Here is a 24,572-nt window from a genome sequence, read left to right as displayed (position 1 = left end):
TCCCTTCAATTCTTCAGGCCCTTCAATTGGAGTTCCACTGGTTTCCTCATCATGTTTACCCTCCAGGCTAAGGTCAACTGTTGAATATAGCCCTCATGGTCTATGGAAGATCAAAGTTCATTCTTGATGGACCCAAACAAACCTTTTTGGCTTCTGGTAAAAATTGCCCTCCTGAGAGCCACATATCACATCGAACAGGTCAGATTTTCCCTCCGCTCTTATTCTCAGATCTCCACTTTCCTAAGACACTCTGTTAGGGCAACCGCCGTCCTAGGATAGTTTAGTTCTCCTGTCCTCACTTTATAAAATGCTAAGTCTCTATTCTGTAGTCATTTCTCATCACTAATCATTCTTTGGGGAGGAAGAACATTTTCTTCTCCTCACTGGGATTTTCTGCTGTGTCATCTTGGTACAGAGTTCAATCTCATGAAGACATTGTCACAAATTGATCAAAACCACCAGGAAAGCAGACAAGAGCATGCTGAATTTCTTTAGTTTTTCTTTTTCTTTCTTTCTTTTTTTTTTTTTTTTGGTCATAATATTGCATTATACAAATAAGCATTAAAGAAAAATTAACTTTCGGTTGACATCTTGAAACAATTTAAAGAAGATCTTCAACAACCAACTTAAACTGTAGTACGTGGACTTCTGAATGAGGTGGGAATTTTTTATTTTATTTTATTTGAGACAGTCCCTCACTCTGCCTGCCCAGGCTGGAGTACAGTGGCATTGCCCCAGCTCACTGCAGCCTTGACCTCCTGGGCACAAGCTATCCTTCCACCTTAGCCTCCTGAGTAGCTGGGACCAAGTCATACACCACCATGCCTAGCTAATTTTTATATTTTTTATTTTTTGTAGAGACAGGATCTCCCTATGTTGCTTACACTGGTCTTGAACCCCTGGGCTCAAGCAATCCTCTCACCCCAGCCTCCCAAAGTATTCGGATTACAGCTGTGAGCTATGTACCCAATGAGATTTATTCCGTTTCTTTTTTTATTTTTTCTTACTTTTTTTTTTGGGTCAGGTAAGTATTAATGACTTTCAAAAGCAGACTATGGTGCCTTGTACTGGCGATGTTCATACTAATCCACAATATTCAGTAAATCTCAGTTGGAAGAGAGAAGAAAAGCTGAATTTCCTGTTTTCATGGCAATTAAATATTAGTTGCTAGATTCCCAGTTTCAGAGTTTCAGAGACACGGCAGCCTTCTCATGCCACTCCCCTTCTATAATTCTGAGGTTTTGGTGTGGAATTAGGTAAATCAACCAAAATTTGCTTATAAACATGCTTTATTGTACATAGACAGTGGATAATGAGAATGATAAAGTAAATGGAATTCTGAACAGGTAAAGAAGAAACAAATAATTAAGGTATCCCTGTGGAATAGCACAAGACAGGAGTGCCCCACCCACAGTGTTATCTATAATAGGTACTCCGGGGAAAAGACCCCAAGGAGTCAGACCACGAATGAATGACCAACATAATTCTATGATCAAACTCTCCAGCCAAGTGTCTCAACAATCAAGTTCTATTTAAAGCATTCTCTTATGTCTTCCTTCAGTCATGATGAAATGGTGAGAATATCATAAGAAACAGAAGGCAATGCCTTGGTCACCCTCCTTGGAGAAGCTGGTGGGATGGATCTGGATTAGTCCTTACTGGGGGTGCTATTTTCCCGCATAGTCTTCTTTATCCAGTCGACATAGTTCTTTACCCGTGTGTAGAGCCCATAGGTTCCACACTGGGGCCCCCAGGACACCAGGCCAGCTGCGTAGAATTTGGTCTTGTCATTGGGATCCCGCACGGCAAAGGCCCCACCACTGTCCCCCTTACAGCTATCCATGCCCTTCTCTCCTCCAGCACAGATCATGTTAGAAGTGAAAACATAGGCCCCTGCATCTGCTCTGGGGTTTTCCACTTTCACTTCTTTGCACCTTGTTAAAGAAGCTACAGGTAATCTTGCCGCCTTGAGGCGAACAGCGCGATCTCTCTTCTCTGTTCGGCCCCAGCCTGAGATCAGTCCCAGGTCCCCAACCACGAGGCTGTATTCGGAAGAGGTCCCTGGTAGGCAGATGGGGGAGACGCTGGGTCCCATTTTCACTGGATCTTTCAGCTGCACCAGTGCAATATCGTTATCAAAATTTGTTCGTGCTTCTGGGACTTCCAGCATTTTCCATCCCGGATGAATAAACACACGCTCAGTAGTGAGCATCTGGGATTTTGCCAGCTTTGAGGTCTGCACTGAGGTGGACCCAACATACATTGTTGGTTCCTGGTTTCCCTCCACGACATGAGCAGCCGTCAACACCCAGTACTCATCAATGAGAGCTCCACCAGCCCATGGGTTGATAAAGAAGACTTGCCAGGGGAAGCTTTTAATATTTGCATCGGATCCTCCAATTATCCTCTGTTCTTCTGCAAAGGGTTCACTGGGGACTCCACAGACTAGGAATGAATAAAATAAGATGGGGAAGGAACAAGAAATGATGCTGGCTTCCTGCAAATCCTGCAAGCGCTCAAATAATTTTAACTGCCAGGTTGCAGGATCCCCTAGTGCAAAATAGTCAGCCCTATTTGGTCAACAATCTCAATACCTGACTCACTCTGGACTTTCCTAAACATCCCACTTTGCTGATGTCATAAGCAGGCTCATGGGAGAGCTGAGTTAAATGGAGGCAGTGTATGAATCACTGAGTCCAGATGCATTAGTGCCTCACACTATCCACAGTGTGACTCACAGCTCCACTGGAGGCAAGGGTCCCCCTTGCCCCTCCTGACGCGGCACGTGAGGCAGTGCGCAACCAAGAGCCAGTGCTAGAAACCCTTTTCTCATGCAGATGGTGGAGGAGGCAAGCTTTCTGCCTTCTTCAGATGCCCAGATCGAATTTTAATCACCTTCTTCACTAGGTTCCTAGTTGCACCTGAGTCCCTCCCAGTAACCCACAGGTCAGCCTAGGAAGTAGAGAGGGGGCCCTCCTTTGGCCTTGACCTCTCACTCCCAGTGACTGGCGCCATTACCCAGTATAACTGAATTCAAGTGACGCTGCTTACCTAAATCCCTTACTAGACAGCCTGGATGGACTCCGAGTTGAGCACAATGGGCTGTGGACTTAGTCCTGGGCACAAAGCCTGCCTTTACCACTTGCTGACTCTGTGAACCTGCACCCCACCCACTCACCCGTCAAATAAGACCAGTGACACCTAGCTCACAGGGCTGTCACAAGGATGCGAATGAGAAAACAAATACAACAAATCAGCTCAGTCTTTAGCTCTCAGTAACACCCAGGATGGTTCTTATCCAACTGGATTTGCCCCAGCCTTCTGCTACCCAACTCTGATCCTTCCTCGTTCCCTGAATTCCTCTGTTTCTTGTTGCCATATAAACCTTTAATATAATAACTATGCTTTTTAACTAGTCTTGTTTCTGAGTGTTGATTCCTCACTCTCAGCTCTCAGGCCCTGTTTTTAGCAGTTCTGTATCTTCTTGCTGTATCTACAATACCAGACACCAACTGTCGCTGGCTGACGCTCTGTTTCCTTCCAGTCGGCCTGGCTTCACTGTAGCTGAGGGGGTTCCCTACGGCCCTGGCGGCCCACGGCACAGTGCTACTGCCACCTCACTGAGCTGGACTCTGGCAGATCACTGTTCAGTCCTTTCCCAAGAGGATCACAGGTGACTCCCATCCACCTGTGGCTATCATCTCTCCCCAAGCCTCAGACTTCCTTACCTGGAACACATTTCGGCAGCTCTGCACCCAGCACCTCGTTCACCCAGCTCCCGTTACCAGCACAGTGATACTCCCCTGGAATAGCAAAGGGAGCATGGGCCACACTCAATGTCACATCTTCCCTCCTCCATTCCCCCCACCCCCAATACTCTGCCCCATTCCTTCAGAGCCTCAGCTCTTCTGGGATTCGAGTAGGAAATCAGATTAAATCAGCCAGAAAAAAATATCTTCCTCCAAACAATCCCTCAGGCCGCTAGCCTGCCAGGGAAGATAAATGGAACATCTCCAAAGCAGAAGGAAAGAGGGCATTGGGAAAGTCGGGAAATAAAATAAAAAGCAATGCAGAAAACCTACAATGTCTCATCCAGCCCTTCATCTAGCATGACCCGGGCCGGGCGCGGTGGCTCAAGCCTGTAATCCCAGCACTTTGGGAGGCCGAGGCGGGTGGATCACGAGGTCAAGAGATGGAGACCATCCTGGTCAACATGGTGAAAACCCGTCTCCACTAAAAATACAAAAATTAGCTGGGCATGGTGGCACGTGTCTGTAATCCCAGCTACTCAGGAGGCTGAGGCAGGAGAATTGCCTGAACCCAGGAGGCGGAGGTTGCGGTGAGCCGAGATCGCGCCATTGCACTCCAGCCTGGGTAACAGGAGTAAAACTCCGCCTCAAAAAAAAAAAAAAAGAAGGAGCGAATCATCTAGCATGACCCAACCTCTACATCAAGAAAGCCAGTCGGTGACGCTTGGTGGCTTGAAGCTGGAGGCATTGCTCCTGTGGGTTTTTCATTAAATAATTGGTCAAAAGCTGGGAAGTCCCACGAAATGGATGCTGCAGGGGAATTCCTGTTTGTAGCTGTGAAACTGAGTTGGTGACCTCTATGATTCCCAGTGAATGATGCAACCCTGAACGTGCCCTGCCCCATATGGAAACTGTATCCTTGGACGAAGCCAAAGGGATGAGCAATGTCTGTCCTATCGCTTTCATTTGTCTCCAAACTCTCTCCGACACAGACAGATTATGCTCTTCACCCTCCAACACCTTCTCACTCTTTCTCTCTCTCTTCTCCAGTAGAAGAAACCTACCACCTCCTTCATTTTCCATGTAGTAATATGGCTCTTCACAAGTGTAGCGGGTGACTGAACCAAACAGAGTGCTCCGTGGGTCTTCGACTTTACCATTCTTAATGGGTTCCGGAACACCACAGTCCACAGCTATCAGATGAAGGAAGGAGAGCGGTGGTCAGGACAGCCACCTCCATGCAAGAGTCATGGGGCCAGCTTCATCCTCACTGCTTCCCTACTCCAAATCCACAGGTACACTTGGGATGAAGCTCCCCACTCCAGACTCTGTGGCCATCCTCCCCAACTGGCATCACTCAGCTCCCTGCCCCACTGAGATACCAATTCAGATGCCCCCACCAAAGCCATAGGGAAGAGCCTGGTTCTCAGTGACGGGGTGAAGGCCGCAGTGGAAGCCACAAATGCCCCTACATGGGGCTATTCACTTGACCTATCTCACAGCCCCTTTCTTGGAAAGAAACCTGCCAGTCTAGTTGGCCTGAGACCAGATCCGGGGCTGGGACTAGAAAAGCCTCCGTGACTGGCTTCCCTTCAAAAACTCAGCCCACTCTCTCACATGCCTAAGAGGAAACCATGCATTTGAATTTTGATGTGTTGATCTTTCCATTCTCTCTGAGGGAAAAAGAAAGACTTCCACTTTGAAGAGACACGTACGTTGACATTTCAGTTTGGAATTACTCCACTTTCCATTGCTTTGACAAGTCGAATGGTAAGATGTTGCACCAACACGCCCCTGGAGAATAATAAACATCAACAGTAATTTACGAAGAGAAATATGGGAAGCCAACATCAAAACTGGAATTGATCTCTGGCTTGGGGTCAATGAAGAGTCCTCACCACAAGAAGCTTGGGAACACCTTAGCAGACTGACCCAAAGAACCCAGGAGCTGAGGCTGACAGACAGCTTTGCCCCGTATGAAAACAGTATGTGTCAGCTTCCGTTCCCCAGGAAGACTGAAGGCAGAAAGCGTGCCAAGCTGGCCAGGGAGCTCCATGACTCACAAGGGAGAACCACAGATGTTGAGCTGTTGTGTTTGCAGGAAAGTTGTTATGGCCCGATCACACACGTACGTTAGGTGAACCACTGGACAGTTTCAGTACAAATCCTGATCTGGGGCCAGGGACTGGGGAGAAGCCAAGATGGTACTTTACCTCCACAACTTCGAACCCATCCAGACAGGTTATCCGTACCACATCTCTAAACACGTATTTTGCCTTCGCGGGCTCCCAAACAGAATTGGGAGTGTCTTCTTTAGGACAGGGGATTGCTTGAAAGAACAGAAATTGGGACAGGAAATAAAATTACTAAATAGTTGAGGACTCTCATTCTATTTACATCATTCTCACGTTCTAAAATCGTCCAGTTGTCCTGAATCCTGATGATTAGCATTCCAATACAGCAGATGTCTAAAATAATATAGCATTACCAACTAACCACCCCCAAGCTGTGCACGCTCAGGTCTAGTTAAAGGATTACTAGAGGTTGAGACACTTCCAGCAACCATTGACTGGTTTAGATTTTCCTGAGGAAGTGAAGTATCTCAGGATTCTATCAGAGCAACAATCTGATAGAGAAACCTTGTCTCTAAAACAAAGCAAAGCAACAACAATAGTAAAAATAAAAGATTAGGCCGGGCGCGGTGGCTCAAGACTGTAATCCCAGCACTTTGGGAGGCCGAGGCGGGTGGATCACGAGGTCAAGAGATCGAGACCAACCTGGTCAACATGGTGAAACCCCGTCTCTACTAAAAATACAAAAAATTAGCTGGGCATGGTGGCGCGTGCCTGTAATCCCAGCTACTCAGGAGGCTGAGGCAGGAGAATTGCCTGAACCCAGGAGGCGGAGGTTGCGGTGAGCCGAGATCGCGCCATTGCACTCCAGCCTGGGTAACAAGAGCGAAACTCTGTCTCAAAAAAAAAAATAAAAAATAAAAAAATAAAAGATTATTATTATTACTATTATTCAGATAAAAGATTATTATTATTAACTATTAATAATAATTATTATTATTACTATTGTTGTTGCTTTGTTTTGTTTTAGAGACAAGGTTTTGCTTTGCTGCCCAGACTAGACTCAAACTCCTACTTCTGGGCTCAAGAGATCCTCCTGCCTCAGCCTCCCCCCATAGCTGAGATCACAGGTGCATACCTCTGTGCCTGGATCATCTACTTGCTTTGATCCCACATTGTCTGGGGACTTTGCTATCACCAGCCAAAAGGCACTTCTAGGTTACTCACGATCTCCATGGTAGCGAAGTTTCCAGCCCTTTTCTTGTCCTGTTAGATCAGTTTGGAAGATGATATCAAGAGCATTACTCCTAGTTTCAATATTTAGTGGTCCAGGGAACCCATGACCACAGTAAGGACCAAATTGCTGATCTCCTGCAACAAACTGAACAAAATGATGAAATCAGAAGAGGGAAAGAACTAAAGGAAAGAGGTAAAATGGGGGAAGTGGGGGATAAAAATAAGAGAGACGTTAAATGTCACATCAGATAAGAAGAAGGGAAATAAGGGGCAGGAGAAAAGATAATTTTGTCTTCAGGCTGGGTGCAGTGGCTCACGCCTATAATCTCAGCACTTGGGGAGGTGGGAGCATTGCTTGAGGCTGGGAGTTTCAGGCCAGCCTGAGTGACATAGCAAAACCCCATCTCTGTAAAAAAAAAAAAAAATTAATAATAATAATAATAATATTAGTTTGGTATGGTGATGCATGCCTGTGGTCCTAGCTACTCAGGAGGCTGAAGTGGGAGGCTTGCTTGAGCTCAAGAGGTCAAGGCTACAGTGAGCTGTGATTACACCACCGCACTCCAGCTTGAGCAACAGAGCAAGACCCTGTCTCAAAAAAAAAAAGAAAGAAAAATTATTGTCTTCAGAGAGAGATCTCTTTGTGTAAGTTGAAGGTGTGCGTATTAATCAACCATCACGCACAACTAAACTGTCCGGGCAGTTTCCCTCTGAGTCAGCTGCTTCCACGTCAAAATCTTCTCTCCGCACAGTCACCACGACTCGGAACCCTTCCTCCAACCGGATCTGGTATTCACACCTTGAGTTCTCTGGATATGGATTGGGATAATTGGGACTTGCAATCTCCCCAATCAGTGCGGTGAATACATCCCCACTGCAATTAACTAAGAGAGAAAAAGAGAAAGGGAGAATCAAATACAAAGTCAAGCAAAATTCCCGTCCTATTCTATGATTCCTTCTCTCAGAAGCTGACAGTCTTCCATTCAAACTAACCTGGGATCTCTGCCCTAACTGGAGGGATCGAGCAATTACACATGCAATCGATATCAGCAGAAATACCCAACGTCTATTAGGTATCCATCACTTTGCTTAGGATGGAGCCCTTCCTGGTTATGAACAGTCCCCGGTAGACTCATTACAGCCATCTATCTCTCTTCTCCAATTAACTAACTTTGTCCTGTAGCCTTATCTTCCTTCCCTCTTGTGGCTTCATCTCAGCTTATGAGTAACTAAGAATAAATGCCAATACACAGTGATATAACGGACTCTGGGGACTCAGTGTAGGGGGAGGTTGGAAGGGGGTGAGGGATAAAAAACTACACACTGGGTATAGTGCATACTGCTCGGGTAACAGGTGCACTAAAATCTCAGAATTGACCACTAAAGAACTCATCCATGTAACCACCAGTACCCCAAAACTATTAAAATTCTTAAAAATAATACATAAATAATAAATTTAAAAATCTAAATAAAAGAGTAAGTGCCACATGAAGGCTGGGCCCAATCGAAGTCGGAAGGGTGGACAGAGCCCTTTCTGCCATCTCAGCCATTCCAAATCCCAGGCAACACGCAACACTCTTGATGCCAAGCTCACCTCCACAAGTCTTCATGTCATCATGGAGGAAGTATTCCGGGGGGCAGGAGCAGAAGTAACCACCAATGAAGTTGTTGCAGAAGTGGCTACAAGGGACATCGGCAAAATCTGTGCATTCGTTTATGTCTACAAAGAGTAGAGAAAGGCTGAGGTCAAGAACAAACACCAAGAAGGGAGAATGAGGTTAGACCCAAAGCCACAAGAGTAAGAAAAAGTAGGAAAGGCCTATTGCTTAAAGATCCCTCAAGGGATCACATTCCAGGCTGGTCTTATTTGATATTGCTCTCCTGACATATGATTCCAGAGTTGAGTCCCACACCAGGTTGGAGTGCAGTGGTGTGATCTCGTCTCACTGCAACCTCCACCTCCCAGGTTCAAGCAAGTCTCATGCCTCCACCTCCCGAGGAGCTGGGAACATAAGCACATGCCACCATGCCGGGTTAACTTTTTGTAATTTTAGTAGAAACAGGGTTTCACCATGTTGGCCAGGCTGGTCTTGAACTCTTGGCCTCAAGTAATCCACCAGCCTCAGCCTCCCAAAGTGCTGGGATTACAGGCATGAGCCACCATGCCCAGCCTAGGGAGCAGTGCCAGAGATCCTTGACTTTTCTCATGAACAGAGCGTTTTAGCTCCAGGGACAACACTCTGCAAGGTAAACCTCATGACGATACCTTCTGCAGGGAGGAATCAGTATATTCATTCATATTGCTTTATATGATGTTGGTCCTTCTAGCAAATCTAAACAATAGTCTGGCTTTATGAGATGTCCTAGCTTCACTGTGACCTGGAGATACAGAAGTACCCAGAATTTGAAGGTTTGAATGCCATATATTGAATGGGTTTAAATACCACGTATTCCTTTTGCAATTCTTGGCAAGTTATTAACTTTCCTAGTCCTTATTTTCTTCATTTTTATATGGAGGAAATAATACCTATCTTGAAGGGCTGAAGTAAAGATTATGTTAAAATAGGAAAAAAATCCCTGATATATACCCAGTTTATAGTGGCTCTCAATAAATTACTGTTAATTATGTGTGTTATTACCATGGTCATCATCGCCACTAAGATATGATCATGCATTTGAATTTCATGAAAGTGATTTATGGAGGGACCCAGGCCAAGTCAACACTTTTTATAACAGCTATAGACAGAATCCCCATTCGATGTGTTGCTCAGTGGATTTCCCATGTTCTAATCTTTTAGCTGGGTCAGTGCAGAAGGGTGAGCCTTACCTGTGGCAACATAGTACGCAGCAAACCCCGTAAAACGCTCTTCATTGGAAAAGTCTGACCTAAAGATCACCTGGAGTTTGTTGTATGGGACTTGGAACTCTTCCACAATTGGAGAGTGGGGATTGTTACTGGTCCTCTGTCCACAGAGCCTCCCTTCTTCAATGCCTCCCGACATTATCTAAGAGAAGAATCAAAAAGAAAAACCTAGGGAGGGGGAATATTTTGCTATGGAGACAAGAGAAAGGACAGAGAGAGTAGAACATTTTTGCCCCTCGGACTATTTGACTCCAGTTCCCTGAGTGCCTGTGGCACTCCCTCCCACATCCTTACTCCACCACCTTAGCCCTAGTCTTCCATCTCTATGCTTTCTGTGTTTATAACATACCTGCACTGAGTCGTACGCACAGTTCTCTGACAGCTCTATGTCCAGATGGGTGAAGTAGAGGTGAATCCCATGCCCTTCAGGAACTTCTATGTCCCAAGATTTCTCTACCTCATTGGGGTATGCCTGAGGATAGTTAGGGGACAGGATCTCCCCATACATGGTAGGCTCGGCATAAACCCATGCCAAAAGGGAAAACAGAACAATGCACCTGAAAAAAAAAAAAAAAAAAAAAAAGAGGCATAGATTGGCAGGTGTCCCAAGCGCCAGCAACCTGGGAGAGAACGCTTCATTTGTCAGAGGCAAAAGACAGTCAATAGGCTGTGGGGGAGAATCTTATGTCGGAAAAAAGGAAAGGCCCAGGTCAAACCAAAGCCCAGGCTTCACAGAGGAGCCCTTTTCTTTTTTTGAGACAGAGTCTCACTCTGTCGTCCAGGCTGGAGTGCAATGGTGCGAACTCGGCTCACCGTAGCCTCAACCTCCCGGACTCAGGTGATTCTACCGCCTCAGCCTTTTGAGTAGCTGGGACCACAGGCAACACCCACCATGCTTGGGTAATTTTTTTTTTTTTTTAAAGACGGGGTTTCACCATGTTAGTCAGGCTGGTATTGAACTCCCAACCTCAGGTGATCCGCCTGCCTTGGCCTCCAAAGTGCTTGGATTACAGGCGTGAGCCACCATGCCCGGCCTAATTTTTTTTTTTTTTTTTTTTTTTTGGGAGACAGGGTCTCTTTATGTTGCCCAGACTGGTCTCAAAGTCCTGAACTCAAGTAATCCTCCTGCCTCAGCCTCCCAAAGTGCTGGGAGTGCCTGGCCCATAAGCCCTTTTCTTGAAAAGATAAAGGGAATGAAGCCTGTGTAATCTCTGGAGACCCTTGATCACTTACCACATCTCTGGTGATTTGTCCAGCCTGGTGAGCTACCTGTCTCTTGGTCCTGGCTTTCTGCACCTCTGGACTTTGGAGCCTAAGGGGCGGCAGGCCTGGCTGTGTTTGCCTGACAAACACAGGCACCTTCTTTGGTGGTGGAGCGTCACCTAAGGCTCGGTGTCACCTTCATAGAGATAACACACAGGTTAAACAGAGCTATATCACCACCATCACTGCATGGCACTAGGCCCCTCACACCCTCCCTAGTCCAACTCGAACTGACTTTCTAGACTGTAACTAAAATTGTATCCTTCCCTCGCTACTTCTCTGGACTTTCTCCTAATTTTTCTCCAAAGGAATCGAGTACTTTCTCCCAGTGTTCCTCTTCCTCTGTTGTCCTCCACCAGCCCTACCCCTACAGTATCAGTCTCTCTCCTGCCCTCAAGAACAATGTTCCCATTTCCACCCAGGTTTTCAGGAGTCTTCAGGCATCACGACCATTCATCTAGGACAGCCCCTCTTCTTCAACCATGACCCCTTACAGCCCCTCTGCTTCAACCATGACCCCTTACAGCCCCTCTTCTTTAACCATGACCCCTTACAGCCCCTCTGCTTCAACCGTGACCCCTTACAGCCCCTCTTCTTCAACCGTGACCCCTTACAGCCCCTCTGCTTCAACCGTGACCCCTTACAGCCCCTCTTCTTCAACCGTGACCCCTTACAGCCCCTCTTCTTCAACCGTGACCCCTTACAACCCCTCTTCTTCAACCGTGACCCCTTACAGCCCCTCTGCTTCAACCGTGACCCCTTACAGCCCGTCTTTTTCAACCATGACCCATTATAGCCCCTCTTCTTTAACCATGACCCCTTACAGCTCCTCTGCTTCAACCGTGACCCCTTACAGCCCCTCTGCTTCAACCGTGATCCCTTACAGCCCCTCTTCTTCAACCGTGATCCCTTACAGCCCCTCTGCTTCAACCGTGACCCCTTACAGCCCCTCTGCTTCAACCGTGACCCCTTACAGCCCCTCTTCTTTACCCATGATCCCCCTATCTCCTCAAGCAGCCCTGCCTGCTGTTTATCCTTGCATGCATCTCTGCTGATGCTCCCAATGCCCACGGATGGAGGCAGAAGCTTCTTTCACTAGGGAAAGGCAAGGACCTTGGGACAAGCGGTCTGAGAAGGAAGTGCTGCCCCATTAAGACAGGGTTGCATGGGGAAGGAGAAAAGGGACAGCCAAATGACAAGGAACATAAAAACTTCCTACATTCATTCTCCAGAATTTGTTTGGGGTTTGTTTCTCCCCTCCCCATTACTGAAAATTCAAGCTGATAAAGTCTTGCTAAAATTGCTTTAACCCTGAAAATCGTGGTAGGTAAGAGCGTGAAGCAGGGGTGGATGGGGTGAGCCTAAGAGAAATAGGTTGTCTATATTCTGCCTTTTTTACTGCTGCCTTTGTCAGCCCTCTATCACTGCCCCAAGCCCTCCTACGTGAAGTTTTCTGCCTTTCTTTTTTCCTCCATCAAAGCTCTGCTCTTTGTTTGTAAGGATTTTACCTTCAGAAGCCGGTAGGAGCAAGTGGGTCAGTCCCCTCTCTCCTGCCCATGGGCATGCTGGGCAACCCCTCCGGCCCCCAGGGACAGCAGCACAGGGCCTTGATGCTGCCTCTGCAGGAACCTCCAGCCGGCCTCCCTGTCCGGGTTGTGTTCATAAGATTCCCTACCCAAGTGTGCATGTCTGAAATTCCCTGATCTAAACAGAGGGGGCTGGGAGACCATGACACAGGGAAAGAATAACTCAGCCTTGATCTTGGAGCTCCCTCTGCTTTTGAAACAAGGGCAGCGTCCTCCTCCCAGGCCTGAGAGGCCTCACTCCAGGGCTCCAGGGGTGAAAGGAGGAATGGGGAATTTCACTGATTGCTTAATACTTTTTTTTCAGCCAAAGGGTGTGTTTCTGAGTTTTCGGAGAAGTCAGGTGATTTGTGGGAAAAGGCAGGGATTGATACTAGGGGAAAAAACCAAACCCAGAAAGTCCAACCCTCCAAATGTGTGTGGATCATGAATTAAGGGAAAGTAATTATCAGAAATGCAAGTCATCCCTGCTTTAAAGCATATGTAACGGTTGATAATGACTTACACATAGACCCAAGCTGGTATGGTGTGAGGCTTCGTCTTCATAACATCCCTTCCAAACATCAAAATTCTACCCCCCAACCAAGCCACCTTTCAGACCCAACCCAGAGTCCCTCATCCATAACCCTTGGGGCCAGCTGTGTTTTGAAATTTTATAGATTTTTTTAAGGCTATGTAGTCCAATATTAGGTAATACCTCCTCCTCCTCCTCCCCCTCCCTTTAGGGACCGGGATAACCCCCTATTAACAAACAGTAAGATTTCTGCAGCTAAACACATTGACCTTATGGTAAGCGGATAACTAAAAATTACAAATTAGGCCGGGCACGGTGGCTCAAGCCTGTAATCCCAGCACTTTGGGAGGCCGAGGTGGGTGGATCACGAGGTCGAGAGATCGAGACCATCCTGGTCAACATGGTGAAACCCCGTCTCTACTAAAAATACAAAAAATTAGCTGGGCATGGTGGCACGTGCCTGTAATCCCAGCTACTCAGGAGGCTGAGGCAGGAGAATTGCCTGAACCCAGGAGGCGGAGGTTGCAGTGAGCCGAGATCGCGCCATTGCACTCCAGCCTGGGTAACAAGAGCGAAACTCCGTCTCAAAAAAAAAAAAAAAAAAAAAAAAAAATTACAAATTACATCAGTTCAGGTCAGGTTTTGCTGCCAAATTGAGTTTTAATGCCAAACTTGGAAACAAACAAACAAAAAACAATAACCAGGAGGCTGAGGCAAGAGGATCACTTGTGCCCAGGAGATCGAGGCTGCAGAGGGCACCACTGCACTGCAGCCTGGGCAACAGAATGAGATCCCATTCTAAAAAAAAAAAAAAAAGAGAGAGAGAGAGAAAGAGAGAGAGACTTTGTCTTCAGAGTTCTTTGGAGTTTAGAAATGCAGGCAAGGGACTGAGGGGCAGTGCCACTGCACAGAGCCTTCCCTGATCTCAGGTCCCCCTTTATGCTCCTTTAGTTGGCTCAGCACTGGGCCTGGAGTCAGAAGACAGGCTCGTGTCCTAGCTCTGCTCCTCAGCAGCAGTGAGGCCTCAGTCGAATCACCTAACTTCCTAGTTTCTATTTTTTTTTTTTAACCTGGCTCACTATTGACAGATCTAGTTTCTTCAAATATAAAACAGAAATCATATCAGTTCTGCCTAGCCTACATGGCTGTCATGTGGACCTAATGAAGCAATTAGAGTGAACAAGCTTTGCACACTATGGTACCTAATAAATGTACATGTCGGGCCGGGCACAGTGGCTCACGCTTATAATCCCAGCACTTTGGGAGGCCGAGGCAGGCTGATCACGAGGTCAAAAGATCAAGACCATCCTGGCCAACAGGGTGAAATCCTGTCTCTACTAAAAACACAAAAATTAGCTGGCGTGGTGGCATGTGCCTGTAGTCCCAGCTACTCGGGAGACTGAGGCAGGAGAATTGCTTGAACCCAGGAGGTGGAGGTTGCAGTGAGCCGAGGTTGCACCACTGCGTTCCAGCCAGGCGCCTAGCAACAGAGTGAGACTCTGTCTCAAAAAAATAAAATAAAAAAAAAAAATAAATAAATGTACATGTTAAAAGGAAAAGAATAATGAGCCCATAAGGTCTCAGAAGGCAGGTGCTGGGTCTGATGCATCTTGGTGTTGTCCACCGTGTCTAACAGTGTCATGCAGACCACAGATGTGCATGCAACTGTCTGTTGCTCCCCTGGCTGCCCAGCATTCAAACCGCTTTGCCACATTCAGGGAGGTCCCCATCGTATCAATCTTGGGAGCAGAGCTGACCTACCAAGAGAAAAGACTCAGGTGCAAGAAGTGTGTCACCCCTACCCCCAGCAGCTCTGGAGCAGGCCAATCTGTGATCACCCAAAATGTTCTTCCTGCCTGCTGTGTACAGAAAACCAATCCACTGAGACTGTGGTATTGCAGCAGAGAAAGCTTAATAACACAGAGCTAGCCAAGTGAAAGGATGGGAGTTTATTACTCAAATCAGTCTCCCCAAGAACTCAAAGGCCAGGGTTCTCATGGAGAATTTGGTGGGCAGGGGGCAGAGAATGGGTGTTACTGATTGACTGGAGATAAAATCATAGGCGTGTGGAAAACAGACCTGTGCGCTACATCCACCTCTTGGTGGGGGCCACAGGACCAGTGGAGTCATGAGTCATTTCAAAATGCAAAAGTCTCAAAAATATCTCAAAAGACCAATGTTCAGTTTTACAATAGTGATGTTATCTGTAGGAGCAACTGGAGAGAGGTCCAAGATCTATGACCTCTGGCCGCATGACTCCTGGGCAGCGAGGGATTATAGAAAGGCAAGCTAGGGGTCAATGGCTGATCATTGTTTAGCTACACCCATATCTTAGCAAAATTCAAGCCCCTGGCATAATCCTCATCTGCGGTCTTTCCTTGAGTCTTACAAAGGCAGGTCCCTGAGCAAGGAGAGGGTTCATTTTAGGGAGAGACTATAATCATCTTTGCTTCAGAGTTAAACTGTAAACTAAATGGTTTAAACTAAACTTCCCATGGTTAGCTTGGCCAGTGCCCAGGAATGAGTGAGGACAGCCAGGCTGTGAGGGTAGAGGAAAGATGGAGTCACCCATGCTGGACTTCCCTCACTATCATCCTCTTTGCAAAAGCAGTTTCACATGCACACACATTCCATTCATCAGAGGCCCAGGCTTTGAATCCAGAGGCAGTAATGCCAGGAGGCAGGGATCCTAGAGCCTGTAGGGGCAGTGTGGCCCCAGCAAAATCACAGAGGAGGTAGAATTTGCAGCAGCAACCAGCCCAGTGGGTAAGTACTGCAAGGTGAGCATTCAGGGCACTGCCAAAGAAGGCAGCAGAGGCAGCCGGGTTCTGACCATCATCCCTGCTGCGAAGCTTCCACACATGGCTCTGCAGCTCTGCTGGCATTTCTGTGAGCAATCCAAGATCCCTTTAATAAATTCCCCTTCTGGCCGGGCGCGGTGGCTCAAGCCTGTAATCCCAGCACTTTGGGAGGCCGAGGCGGGTGGATCACAAGGTCAAGAGATCGAGACCATCCTGGTCAACATGGTGAAACCCCGTCTCTACTAAAAATACAAAAAATTAGCTGGGCATGGTGGTGCGTGCCTGTAATCCCAGCTACTCAGGAGGCTGAGGCAGGAGAATTGCCTGAACCCAGGAGGCAGAGGTTGCGGTAAGCCGAGATCGCGCCATTGCACTCCAGCCTGGGTAACAAGAGTGAAAATCTGTCTCAAAAAAATAAAAAATTAAAAAATAAAAAAAATAAATTCTCCTTCTGCTAAACTCAGCCAGAGTGGGTTTCTGCTGCTTGCAACTAAAAATAATGGCTGATACAAAACGCTCAGTGAGTACCCGAGGACTGGTTGATCGAATGTGCCAAAACGAATTCAAACTACTCACGACCTGCTTTTAGCCACGTAACATTGAAAAAGTCACTTTGCCTCTCTGAGCTCCAGTTTCATCAGGTGTAAAATGGGAATAATAGCACCTACTTCAGACACAGCTATCACTCTCAGGGCCCATTGTGGCCAAGATTAAACAAAATAATGCATGCTAAGCATTCAGCATATACCAGGTACTCAGCAAGCTTTTAGCAAATAACAAACCTTATCAGCTTCTTCTCCAAACACCAAACACAGCAGCAGTAGCAGCAGCTTCCTCCCCATCAAGAGCCTGCTTCAATTAATAGCGAGGAAAAGAGGGCGCCTTATCAATGTGTCCAGGGCTCCTTCTCCTTTTCCTTGGAACGCAACACTGTCTGATCTTGCCAGAAAAGTTAGACTCTCTACTACCCTCACCTGTGTTTTATGTTCACTTCTGCAATTTCGCCATTAAATTGAAATACATTGCCAGAAGCAGTGGCTCACACCTGTAATCCCAGCAACTCAGAAGGTTGAGGCAGGAGGATCGCTTGAAGCTAGGAGTTCAAGACCAGCCTGGTGAACACAGGGACACCCCCGCCTCTACAAAAAATTTAAGTTAGTCAGGCATGGTGAAGTGTGCCTGTAGTCCCAGCTACTCAGGAGGCTGAGAGATGGGAGGATTGCTTGTGCCCAGGAGTTCAAGGCTGCAATGAGCTATGACCACAGCACTCCACTTCAGCCTAGGTACTTTATTTCCCATCTCAAATTTCATTGGTCACGCATAGGGGCCCATGCCAAAGTGCTGTAATCCCAGCACTTTGGTAGACCAAAGGGGGAGAATCACTTGACGCCAGGAGTTCAAGACCAGCCTGGGCAAATAGCGAGATTTCATCCCTATAGAAAGTCAAAAAATTAGTCAGGCATCGTGGCACACACTTGTAGTCCCAGCTACTCAGGAGGCTAAGTGAGGAGGATCACTTGAGCCCAAGATTTTGAGGCTGCAAGGAGCTATGATCACACCACTGCACTCCAGTCTGCGCTACAGAGTGAGACTGTCTCAAAAATAAATAAATAAAATAAAACAAAATTTGATTCAGCCATGCTATCTAAGTAGCTACTGGAGGTACACACGAGATTAAATGATGGTATTAAGGAGCTCCAACACTGAAATGTCAACAATAAAGAACTGTCTCAAATTTGAACAACAAATAACCCTCCCATTATCAAACTCCTCCGAAATTAAAGTTCAAATCCCACTGGAAACTAAAACTACGACATTAAAGTCAAAAGTAATTGAAGCCCAAAGTTTCTCTGTTAAAGTCACAAAACCATCAGTTGCAATTTGTGTTCTGTTTAATCTCAGCTAGAGGGAAACCCTCCAGTCCCTGGGCAGAGCTGTGTTCCCTTTAGTAGCTGCAGCCTGGGCTGGAACAGGTTAGTTCCTCCAAGACTTCAAAGACTGAGTTCTGAGGCAAGCCTTCCGTGAGCCTCAGTTTTTAAAATTCCGAAGAGTTAATAAGCCACAAGGATATTGTGATGCCAGCCCCACAACCACAAAATTTAGAAAATGAGCTATCCCCAGATCTCAAAATAACCATCCCAGGCAAAATTACAATTATATTTCCAGAAACCAGCACTTAATGTCACCAAAATCTGAAGAAGAAATTCAACAGCATCTGAGGGTAAGAGAAAAGCTTAAGCTGCCAGGTACGGTGGCACGTGCCTGTAGTACCAGCTACACGGGAGGCTGAGGCTGGAGGATCACTTAAGCCCAGGAGTTCTGGGCTGTAGTGCGCTATGCCAATTGGTTGTCTGCACCAAGTTCAGCATCAATATGGTGACCTCCCGGGAGCAGGGGACCACCAGGTTGCCTAAGGAGGGGTGAACCGGCCCTGGTCGGAAACGGAGCAGGTCAAAACTCCCGTGCTGATCAGTAGTGGGATCGCGCCTGTGAATAGCCACTGCACTTCAGCCTGAGCAACATAGGGAGACCTCATCTCTAAAAAAAATTTAAAAATATAAAAAAAAAAAAAAAGAAAAGCTTAAGCTTAGTTTAAAACCTTACCTTGAGGCCAATTTATGCCAATTGTTCAGAATCCATGTAGTGTGGGCCAGGTGTGGTGGCTCATGCCTGTAATCCCAACACTTTGGGAGGCCAAAGCAGGAGAATTGCTTGAGTCCAGGAGTTTGAGACCAGCCTGGACAACATAGGGAGATCCTGTTTCCACCAAAAAAAATAAAAAAATAAAAAAATAAAAATAAACCATGCATGCTAGTGTATGCCTATAGTACCAGCTACTCAGGAGGCTGAAATGGGGGGATCACTTAAGCCCTGGATGTCAAGGCTGCAGTGAGCCGTGATCACACCACTACACTCCAGCCTGGGCCACAAGAGAGAAATGTCTATGCCCTGTGAAATGTCTATGCCCTGTGAAAAAAATGTCTATGCCCTGTGAACTTAAACACCATTGGAAGAAATCATGTAGAAAAAGGTTAATTGGGCATTCTGTATTTGCCATATGGGGATTCTCCCATGTGGAACTTTTAAATCCACCCGCCCTCTCAATACCATCTCCTAACCTTGTCCCCATGAGCCCCAAGCTGTGGCCTCCTCAGTGCCCTGTTAGTTGGTGAGCTCTCCCCAGTCAGAACTCTAGCAGTGTCTATGATATAAAAAGAACAGTAAGCCGGGCGCGGTGGTTCACACCTGTAATCCCAGCACTTTGGGAGGCCGAGGCAGGTGGATCACGAAGTCAAGAGATTGAGACCATCCTGGTCAACATGGTGAAACCCCATCTCTACTAAAAATACAAAAAATCAGCTGGGCATGGTGATGCGTGCCTGTAATCCCAGCTACTCAGGAGGCTGAGGCAGGAGAATTGCCTGAACCCAGGAGGCGGAGGTTGCGGTGAGCCGAGATCGCGCCATTGCACTCCAGCCTGGGCAACAAGAACGAAACTCCGTCTCAAAAAAAAAAAAGAACAGCAAAAACAGGATCTCACTATATTGCCCAGGCTGGTCTGGAACTCCTGGGCTCAAGTGATCCTCCCTCCTTGGCCTCCCAAAGTGCTAGGGTTGCGGTTGAGCCACCACACCCAGGCTTTCATTTCAATAACACCCTTTTAATTTCAATAACAAATTAGGATGACCTTAAGGGTACAGGCCATACTAGCAAACCTATCTACAATAAATGTATCACCTTGAAACTCACTGATATGGTTAGGCTTTGTGTCTCCACGCAAATCTCATCTTGAATTGTAATCCCCAAGTGTGATGGAGAAAAATTTATCAAGCAAATGGAAATCAGAAAAAAATTCAGGGTTTGCTATCCTAATTTCAGACAAAATATACTTTAAACCAACGATGATCAAAAGACCAGGGCATTACATACTGGTAAAGTGTTCAATTCAACCAGAGGACATAAGTATCCTAAATATAAATGCACCCAACACAGGAGCACTTAGATTCATAAAGCAAGTTCTTAGAGACCTACAAAGGGACTTACACAAAATAATAATTAGAGGTTTCAACACTCCACTGACAGTATCAGACAGATCATCAAAGCAGGAAATTAACAAAGATATTCAGGACCTAAACTCAGCATTGGACCAAATGGATCTGATAGATCGCTACAGAACTCTCCACCCAAAAACAACAAAATATATATTCATCTTATTGCCACATAGAATGTACCCTAAAACTGACCACACAGTCAGACACAAAACAATTCTAAGCAAATGGCAAAGGACTGAAATCATAACAAACACACTCTCAGACCATGATGCAATAAAAAATAGAAACCAAGACTTTTAAAGAGTTGCTCAAAATCATGGAATTAAACAACCTGCTCCTGAATGACTTTTGGATAAATAATAAAATTAAGGGAAATATTAAGAGTTCTTTAAAACAAATGAGAACAAAGATACCACATACCAGAATCTCTGGGACACAGGTAAGGTAATGTTAAGAGGGAAACTTACAACACTAAATGCCCACAATAAAAAGTTAGAAAGATCTCAAATTAACAACTTAGCATCACAACTGAAAGACCTAGAGAAGCAAGAGCAGACCAACCCAAAGCCAGCAGAGGACAAGAAATAACCAAAATCAGAGCTGAACGGAAGGAGATTGAGAAATCAAAAACCATTCAAGGATCAATGAATCCAGGAGGTTTTTTTAGTTTTGTTTTGTTTTTTTTTTTTTTTTTAATTAAGATAGGCTACTAATAAAGAAAAAAAGAGAGAAGATTCAAATAAACACAATTAGAAATAACAAAGGGAGCCGGGTGCGGTGGCTCACGCCTGTAATCCCAGCACTTTGGGAGGCCAAGGCGGGTGGATCACGAGGTCAAGAGATCGAGACCATCCTGGTCAACATGGTGAAACCCCATCTCTACTAAAAATACACAAAATTAGCTGGGCATGGTGGCGCGTGCCTGTAGTCCCAGCTACTCAGGAGGCTGAGGCAGGAGAATTGCCTGAACCCAGGAGGCAGAGGTTGCGGTGAGCCAAGATCACACCATTGCACTCCAGCCTGGGTAACAAGAGTGAAACTCCATCTCTAAAAAAAAAAAGAAAAAAAGAAAAAAGAAATAACAAAGGGAATGTTACCACTGACACCACAGAAATACAAACGACCAGCAAAAACTAGTACAAACGTCTCTATACACACCAACTACAAAACCTAGAAAAGATTAATAAATTCCTGGACACATAAACCCTCCCAAGACTAAACCAGGAAGAAACTGATTGCCTGAACAGACCAATAACGAACTGCAAAATTGAATCAGTAATAAACATCTACCAACTACAGAATTGCTCAGGACCAGATGGATTCATAGCCAAATTCTACCAGATGTATTAAAAAGAGCTAGTACCATGCCTACTGAAACTAACCCAAAAAACTGAGACGGAGGGACTCCTCCCCAATTCATTCTACGCAATCAGCATAATCCTGATAGCAGTACCTGACAGATACTCAAGAAAAAAAGGAAAACTTCAGGAAAGGAGAAAGGAAACTATACTTGATGAACATCAATGCAAAAATCCTCAACAAAATCCTTGCAAACTGAGTCTAGCAGCACATCAAAAAGCTTATCCACCATGATTAAGTGGGCTTTATCCCTAGAATGCAAGGTTGGTTCAACATACACAAATCAATAAATGTGATTCATCACATAAATAGAATTAAAAACAAAAACCACATGATCATCTCAATAGATGTAGAAAAGGCTTTTGATAAAATTCAACATCATGTTAAAAAAACAACTCTCAATAAACTACAAACATACTTCAAAGGAACATATCTTAAAATAATAAGAGCCGCCAGGCACGGTGGCTCACGCCTGTAATCCCAGCACTTTGGGAGGCCGAGGCGGGTGGATCATGAGCTCATGAGATCGAGACCATCCTGGTCAACATGGTGAAACCCCGTCTCTACTAAAAATACAAAAATTAGCTGGGCGTGGTGGCGCGTGCCTGTAATCCCAGCTACTCGGAAGGCTGAGGCAGGAGAATTGCTTGAACCCAGGAGGCGGAGGTTACGGTGAGCCGAGATCGCGCCATTGCACTCCAGCCTGGGTAACAAGAGTGAAACTCCGTCTCAAAAATAATAATAATAATAATAATAAGAGCCACCTCTGACAAACCTACAACCAACATCATACTGAATGAGCAAAAGTTGGAAGCATTCCCCTTAAAAACTGGCACAAGACAAGGATGCCCTCTCTCCCCACTCCTATTCAACATAGTATTGGAAGTCCTGGCCAGAGCAATCAGGGAAGAGAAAGAAATAAAGGGCATCCAGATAGAAAGAGAGGAAGTCAAACTACCCCTGTTTGCAGATGATATTATTCTATATCTAGAAAACCCCATAGTCTTAGCCCAAAACTCCTTAGGCTTATAAATAACTTCAGCAAAGTTTCAGGATACAAAATCAACATATGAAAATCACCAGCATCTCTACACACACAACAGCCAAGCTGAGAGCCAAATCAGAATGCAATCCCATTCATAATTGCCACAAAAAGAACATAATACCTAGGAATGCATATAGCTAACCAGGAAGGTGAAAGATCTCTTCAATGAGAATTATAAAATACTGCTCTAAAAAATCAGAGATGACACAGACAAATGAAAAATCATTCCATTCTTATGGATAGAAGGACTCAATATCATTAAAATGGCCATACTTCCCAAACCAATTTACAGAGTCAATGCTATTCCTACCAAACTATCAATGACATTCTGTAGAGAATTAGAAAATACTATTTTAAAATTCATGTGAACCCCCAAACAAGCCCAAATAGCCAAGGCAACCCTAAGCAAAAAGAACAAAGCAGGAGGCACCATGTTACCCAACTTCAAACTATATTACAGGGTAACAGTAACCAAAACAGCATGGTACTGGTACAAAAACAGACACGTAGACCAGTGGAACAGAATAAAAAGCCCAGCAATAAGTCCACAAATCTACAACCATCTGATCTTGGACAAAGCTGACAAAAACAAGCAATGCAAAAATAACTCCCTATTCAATAAATGATGCTGGGATAACTAGCTAGCCATATGCAGAAGATTAAAACTTCCTCACACCATTTACAAAAATCAACTTAAAATGGATTAAAGACTTAAAGATAAAACCCAAAACCCTGGAAGACAACCTAGGCAATAACATTCTGGACACATGAGCTGGCAAAATTTTCATGACAAGATGCCAAAAGCAATCACAACAAAAGCAAAAATTGACGCATGGGATCTAATTAAACTTAAGAGCTTCCATACAGCAAAAAAATACTATCACTAAACACATAACCTAAAGAATGGGAGAAAATTTTTGCAAACCATTCATCTGACAAAGTTCTAATATCCAACATCTATAATGAACTTAAATTTATAAGCAATAAATACAACCCCATTAAAAAGTGGGCAAAGGACATGAATAGACACTTTTCAAAAGAAGACACATGCATGGCAGAACAACATATGAGGAAAAGCTCAATATCACTGATCTTTAGAGAAATGCAAATCAAAACCACAATGAGATACTATCTCACACCAGTCAGAATGGCTATTACTAAAAAAGTAGGCCAGGCACAGTGGCTCACAACTGTAATCCCAACATTGCGGGAGGTCAGGGCAGACAGATCACTTGAGGTCAGGAGTTTAAGACCAGCCTGGCCCACATGGTGAAACCCCATCTCTACTAAAAAAAAAAAAAAAAAAAAAAATTAGCCCGGTGTGGTGGCAAGCGCCTGTAATCCCAGCAGAGGTTATGCCACTGCGCTCCAGCCTGGGTGACAGTGTAAGACTCTGTCTCAAGAAAAGTCAAAAAAATAACAGATGCTGGCAAGTTTGCAGAAAAAAAGAGAAGGCTTATACACCGTTGGTGGGAGCGTAAACTAGTTCAACCACTGTGGAAGGCAGTGTGGCAATTTTTCAGAGAGCTAAAAAGAAGACTACTGGCCAGGCACAGTGGCTCGCGTCTGTAATCCCAACACTTTAGGAGGCAAAGACAAGAGGATCACTTGAGGTCAGGAGTTCGAGACCAGCCTGGCCAGCATGCTGAAACCCTGTCCCTACTAAAACTACAAAATTAGCCAGGCGTGGTGGTGCCTTCTATAATCCCAGCTACTCCAGAGGCCGAGGCAGGAGAATCTCTTAGAATCTGGGAGGCAGAGGCTGTGGTGAGCTGAGATCATGCCACTGCACTCTGGCCTGGGCAACGAAGGGAGACTCTGTCTCAAAAATAAAAAAAAGAGAACTACCATTCAATCCAGCAATCCCATTGCTGGGTATATACCCAGAGGAATATAAATAGTTCTACCATAAAGACACATGCACACATATGTTCATTGCAGCACTATTCACAATAGCAAAGACACGGAATCAACCTAAATTGATGTAGCCATAAAAAAGAATCAGATCATGTCTTTTGTAGGAACATGGTTAGAG

General features: G+C 45.4%; 1 protein-coding gene across 1 annotated transcript; it reads right to left on the bottom strand.

The window, feature by feature from the left end:
- Positions 1–1,271: 1,271 nt before the first annotated feature.
- On the bottom strand, positions 1,272–12,865 carry C1S (complement C1s). Its single transcript, XM_003944878.3, has 12 exons — positions 12,692–12,865; positions 11,154–11,319; positions 10,270–10,477; positions 9,885–10,062; positions 8,652–8,777; positions 7,742–7,941; positions 7,049–7,202; positions 5,963–6,078; positions 5,465–5,543; positions 4,814–4,942; positions 3,729–3,803; positions 1,272–2,445 (listed from the first exon to the last, which is right to left on the bottom strand). Exons 2-12 carry the CDS (start codon positions 11,156–11,158, stop codon positions 1,649–1,651), a joined length of 2,067 nt encoding a protein of 688 aa, XP_003944927.1. The 5' UTR covers positions 11,159–11,319; positions 12,692–12,865; the 3' UTR covers positions 1,272–1,648.
- Positions 12,866–24,572: the final 11,707 nt, after the last annotated feature.

Source organism: Saimiri boliviensis, chromosome 7 (genome assembly GCF_048565385.1).
Source record: "Saimiri boliviensis isolate mSaiBol1 chromosome 7, mSaiBol1.pri, whole genome shotgun sequence".
NCBI classification, from domain to species: domain Eukaryota; kingdom Metazoa; phylum Chordata; class Mammalia; order Primates; family Cebidae; genus Saimiri; species Saimiri boliviensis.
Note: the sequence above shows the minus strand (reverse complement) of the source record. Positions and strands in the feature narration are given on the sequence as shown.